This window comes from Eublepharis macularius, chromosome 13 (assembly GCF_028583425.1).
Source record: "Eublepharis macularius isolate TG4126 chromosome 13, MPM_Emac_v1.0, whole genome shotgun sequence".
NCBI lineage: Eukaryota > Metazoa > Chordata > Lepidosauria > Squamata > Eublepharidae > Eublepharis > Eublepharis macularius.
Window position 1 is genome coordinate 38,769,582 of NC_072802.1, and position 6,050 is coordinate 38,775,631.

A 6,050-nucleotide genomic window follows, 5' to 3' on the forward strand; every position below is an offset into this window, starting at 1 on the left:
CCCTTTAAGCTCCTAAACACCTCAGCCGTATAGCAGTGAGGGAAGGACTTGCAGGCTGGGGTTCCCGAAGGCAGCCTGCCTCTGGATCTGGCAGCCGTTAAAGCAGTACCAGCCTCTAGGCAGGCCCCTCTTCCCATCAATAGAGAAGCGCCAAGGGTGCTCACCGGCCCGCACCCTACTCCAACTCAAACCAGCCAGGCAAAACTAACAGGCCTCACCCTAGCCAATCACCTCTACCCCAAAATTGGTGCAAGGTAGGCGAAAAACCCCCTTCATCCAAAGCCAATACAGACAAAGGTGGAAAAAATTCCTACCTGGCTCAGAATACTGCAGCCGGCTAATCCCACACCAAAACAGGGAGAGGAGGGTGGGCCGAGCGACAAACCCAACTGAGGCTGGGAAGGGCAGAGCAGCCGCAAACGGCTCCTGCTCCGCCCTTCCAGCCACTCCATATATGGAGGTGGGGGAGGTGCTGTCTCCCATCCTCCGGAGCGGCAATCAACGGCCCCTGGCTAAGCTGCTTGCAGCGTGCCAGGAAAGGGCCGCATTGCCCCCCCAGTCAGAATAAATAGACAGACACCATGCTGGATCTAAGGGCCACTTTATTAACTTAATACAACTATAAACAAGCCAAACAGCGGCAAGGACCTAAAGCGGTACAGATCAAGCCACGGGGTCCCTTAGACCACCGCCTTGACCTGTCTGGGCGAGCCCCGAAGCCCCGGGTGGGATCCATCCGATGGATGGAGCGGACCCGGCCGGCCAGGCAATTTGGTCACCCCCCTTTAAGCTCCTAAACACCTCAGCCGTATAGCAGTGAGAGAAGGACTTGCAGGGGTTCCCGAAGGCAGCCTGCCTCTGGATCTGGCAGCCGTCAAAGCAGTACCAGCCTCTAGGCAGGCCCCTCTTCCCATCAATAGAGAAGCGCCAAGGGTGCTCACCGGCCCGCACCCTACTCCAACTCAAACCAGCCAACGCCCAGGCCAAGCCTCTGCTTAGGCCCTGGCGCCCCACTGATAGCCCAAGGCCAACTCAAGCCCTTGCCGCAAATCAGTTAGAAAAATCACATTGCCCGCTTGGGACAAATGCACCCCATCACCTCTGTAGAGGTCGGGGAACTCGGCCCTGATCCGAGGGTGGGGCAAATATACGCCCAACCCTTCCCCCAAACCCTTTTGGATGGCTCTATTGGCTTTCATCCTCGCCCGCTCAATGGCAGTGCGATCCTCTGCCTCCCTCCAAACCCGCCGAGGAATCATTGCTGACCACATAATCAGCACCCCCGGCCACCGAGAGACAATGAGGCGCATGTCAGACAGCGCCTGAGAAGACAAAGCCTTGCCTTGTAAAAGGCCCAAATCGTTGGCACCCAAATGAACTACTAGTATGTGAGGTGGATCACCACTCCCCATACCAAACAACACTGGCAACAAGCCAGACCACCGGAGGCCCCGTCGGCCCCGCCACTCAATTTCGGCCCGCTCACTCAGCCCAAGCTGAGACCCAACAGGCGTCCTTCGCGCTTGGTGAGCCGCCCAAAAAACGTAGCTGTGCCCACATATCAGGATACGCTGCCGTCCCCTGCGAAACACACCTAGGAAACAAAAACAATCAAAACTCTTAGAACTTGGACAAGGGACGCACATAAGAATGATAGGCATTAGACCGCCACCTGCCAACCCTCTGAATAACTTGATCAGAGTACCCCATGGCCGCAGCCGTTGACGCAGCCCCGATTCTAAAAGAGTGGGTACCAAAACTCTCCCCTTGCAGGCCCAACCTGGCCAAGGCCTTTTTTGTCACCGCCCAAAACTGGTAGCGGGTCAGTGGGGAACCATCCTGGTGCTGAAAAAGGCAACCGTGCCCATCCCCCCGCACCCGCCAATATTTCCTCAAGGCCCTAACCGGACACAACTCAAGGTCAGTGCAAGAACCCAACCGCACACTTACCCCTCTTTGCTTCTGGTCCGTTTTGGACCTACGAATAGTCAAAGATACGACGTCTCCAACGAACTGAAGATCACCTGCCATAAGGGCACGACCAGACCGATCCCTGGCGGACGCCGCTACAAGCTCACTCACCCTCAACGCCCCGAAAAAGGCAGTTAAAGCAGCTGCATGAAAGAGCCGCACCTCATATCCTGAGGCACAAATAGCTTTCCAAGCAACCCGTAAGCCCTTCAACACAGAGAGTGAGATGGGAACGCGGGGATCCGCGCGAGCCCCACTCTCCCTGGACCAACCCTCGAGCATCTTTCGCACCCGGAAATCGCCCGTGGCCTCAGACAATCCCCGAGCCTTACTAACAAAAGCTAAGGCCGCAAGCTGCCCCCGAATGGACTTAACCGCCAACCCACGGCCCTTTTGTCTAACACAAAACCGAATAACATGCTCCACGGGGACGGGCCATATACAACCAATACCAGCTTCACGTCGAAACTCTTCCAACTGGCCTACCGCTCTCCAATACGCTCTTCGTGTACTAGGCGCGATGGCGAGCTGGATGGCCCGGCAGGCTTCGGCTTCCCAAGCCGCCATAGGTCTGCGGGCATCACAGCCGGCTGCGGGTCGGCTGCTGGTGCAAGCTGCCAGAAACGCTCCATCTGTTGGCGAGACAAAGCGTCTGCCACTCCTTTGTTACTTCCAGGAACGTGTCTAGCTTTAAACAAAATATTGCACCGAAGACACTGCAAGGTAAAGGACCTAACCAACCTCATGACCCTAGGGGACCTGGAGGTCAAGGAGTTAACCACGTGAACCACTGCCTGATTGTCGCACCAAAAGTGGACAGAGTGGTTGGCTAACTCGTCACCCCACAGGTGTACAGCCACCAGAATGGGAAAGAACTCCAGAAAAGTAAGGTCCCTCACTAAATCAGATGCCAACCAATCAGGCGGCCACTGCTCCACACACCAGTGCCTCTGAAAATAAACGCCAAAGCCAGTAGACCCTGAGGCGTCTGACGTAACCTGCAACTCGGCTTCAAGCAATAACTCCTCTCGCCAAAGTGTCACACCATTAAACCCTTCAACAAATTCAGACCAAACATCCAGATCATCGCGCATGCCACTCGTCACCCTCAAGCGGTGATGGGGTGCACGCAAAGGGGCCATAGCGTCGCATAGCCGACGTAAAAAGGCCCTACCAGGAGCAATGGCCTTACAGGCAAAATTGAGATGCCCCACCAGCTCCTGTAACTCAATCAAGGAAGCCTTGCGCTTAACCTTAAACTCCTGCAGACGAGCTCGAAGATCGTCCACCTTATTCAACGGCAATCTCATGGATTGCTGGACCGTGTCTAACTCGATCCCCAAAAAGGTGAGCACAGTGGAACGCCCCTCGGTCTTCTCATGAGCCAAAGGGACCCCCAGCTCCTCAGCCAATCTAAGAAAAGTGTCCAGCAACCTGGCACACTCAGATGACCCCGCCCGCCCAACAAAAAGGAAGTCATCTAAATAATGGGCGGAGTCACGACTACCTGCACGCCTCCTCAATTCCCACTCCAAAAAGGAGCTGAAACGCTCAAAGGCCGCACAGGAAATAGAACAGCCCATCGGTAAGGCACGGTCCATGTAGTATTTGCCTTCAAAGGCAAAACCTAAAAGTTCAAAATCTCCGGGGTGGACAGGGAGAAGACGAAATGCCGACTTGATATCACATTTCGCCATCTCCGCACCCACTCCACACCCGCGTACCACCTTGACTGCTTGGTCAAAAGAGGTATACCTAACAGAACACAAGTGTTCTGGAATAGCGTCATTAACCGAATCCCCCTTAGGGTAGGAAAGGTGGTGAATAAGGCGGAATTCGCCCTCTGCCTTCTTTGGCACCACCCCTAACGGGGACACCCTGAAGTTGGGAGTTGGTGGAGCCACAAATGGACCAAGAACCCTCCCTTCAGCACATTCCTTCTCAATCTTCCGCCTAACCACGTCCTCCATACCCTGAACCGAACGTAGATTATCAGCCATAAACGGTGCCCTAGGTCCCTGAACTGGGATCCTAAACCCAACATGAAAACCTTCAAACAAATAAACAGCATCATCTCTTTTAGGGTAAGCTCGCAGCAGACGCTCAAGGACCCTCAGCCTTACCGGGCTGGGGCCCTTTTCCAGGGGGCTGTTGCCCCCCTGAACCACTTCCACCAGGCCTTTTACCACTCCATCCCTGTCGCGCCTTGCCACAGGCATTGTAGGAGTGTGGACCCGCACAAGAGGGACACTCGTGTTTGTAACGGCAGGGCTTTCTAAGACAAGTGCCCTTATACGCAAATTCCCAGCAGAGCAGCTGGGGTTGAACCTGCTGCCCCGCTCCTACGCGGGCACCGGTTGATTGGGAACTGCGATGAACCACATGGCCACTATCCGACCGGTCTCCTAAATTTGGCTTAGCCGGAGACATCACCTGCAACCAGAGCTGCTGGTGAATGCGATCCCACGGCAAGCTCGGATGCATGGCTGCCCGCATCCGGAACTCCTCATCGTACTGCATCCATGCAGCCCCTGAGAAGCCCGTGTAGCCCTTTAAAATAATATCTAAATACTGAAAGAGGGACGCAGCCCGAGCGGGCTGGGCCCTAGCAATCACGCCAGCATAGACTAGGAAGCCTGGAAGCCAATTGTTCCACGTCTTCTCAACCTTCCTCCTCTTAAGCCTCTCCTTATCCCTTTCATCCATGTCATCTTTATCCTTCTTTTCCAATTCACGAAAAAGAAGGGAAAAGATGTCAACATACTCTCCCCGCAGTATCTTGTCCCGTGTGGACTGTGTCAAATGGTCCCCTAGGGGCAAGGCCGTGTCCCCAAACGGCATTGCGTTAAAAGGAACCTGTCCGTAGGCCAAGGGAGTAGAAGGATAAAAACCCCAATGCGTGGCAGGATACCCAGGCCAACCCATTGCGCCCAAATATGCTGCCATACTGGCATTCCCCCATGAGGGGGGGGTCACCGCCTGCTGAGGATGAACAGACAACTGTGCAGGGGAAGGCTCTGGGTGAGCTCCAGCCGCACCTGCAGCGGCCCCTTGTGTCCAAGGCCCCCAAGGCCAATGATATCCGTAGTGTGGTGCAGCATCCTTACCAGGAACATCCACCGGGTCAACAGCCACAGCCACCGGAGGCGGGTCGTCCTGCCAATCACGCTCCAGATCCACCACCGGCTCCTGGGATTCTGTAACAGCAGTCTCGCGTCCACCGCTGCCACCAGCCATCGAGGATCCAGCAGCCCCTTCTAAGGCAGACAAACGACGTAAGATGCTACGATTGACTGCATCCCTGGAAGCACTACGAAGTGGCCTAGTAGCAGAAGACGTATGCTGTACTGAGCCACCGCCCCCTCTAGCTTGCTCCAAAGCCTCTAAACGTTTCAAAATATCCAACTGACCCCCACCCACATCCTCGTCGTCTGAAGAGGATACCTGGGGGGGTGGCCGCTTATTAGGAGCCTTCTTAGCAGGCTGTTTCCCTTTGGATAAACCCTTGCCCTTTTTGGGAGGCATTGTATCCCTAATGAAAGACAAGCCTTCTCCCTATTTCCTTTCGGGCCTCCCTTTCTTTCCTTTTTTTTTTTTTAATTACTGTTTAAGTTAGTAACTATAGGGTAACCTGCCTCTATGCCCCAAAAACACACAAAGGCACTGTCAATGCAGCCACAGACCAGGGTTAATTGCGATCCGCCCAATAGGCAACACAGCCCGATTCAAAATGGCCGCCACCACAAAATGGCCGCCGGGAACTCAAACCCCAGGCCGCACACAAAATGGCTGCCACCTAATTGCAGCAGCAAACCACCCCAATTAAATGCCAGGGCCCAAACCCTGAATATGAAAGGGGGGGAACACCCAGCAAAAAAGGGGGGGCGGCACCGGCAAAAGACCCAACTACGGCCAGCCGCCTCAAGCGCTGCCCAGTCAAAGCCGGCGGTGGACGAAATTAGGCCCCGCTGCGGCAGTTGGCAACCCAACCACCCGGCACAGACACCTGGGAGCCCGCTGCAGCCGCCGCAGCCCAGTCACGCGGCACGTCGCCCTTCCCCCCCCCCGGGGTTGGCAAC

At 55.4% G+C, this 6,050-nt stretch overlaps 1 protein-coding gene across 1 annotated transcript; it reads right to left on the bottom strand.

The window, feature by feature from the left end:
* Positions 1-868: 868 nt before the first annotated feature.
* LOC129341752 (uncharacterized) lies at positions 869-5,221 on the bottom strand. The gene is made up of 2 exons (XM_054997117.1): positions 5,079-5,221; positions 869-1,594 (listed from the first exon to the last, which is right to left on the bottom strand). Exons 1-2 carry the CDS (start codon positions 5,206-5,208, stop codon positions 996-998), a joined length of 729 nt encoding a protein of 242 aa, XP_054853092.1. The 5' UTR covers positions 5,209-5,221; the 3' UTR covers positions 869-995.
* Between the last annotated feature and the right edge of the window lie 829 nt (positions 5,222-6,050).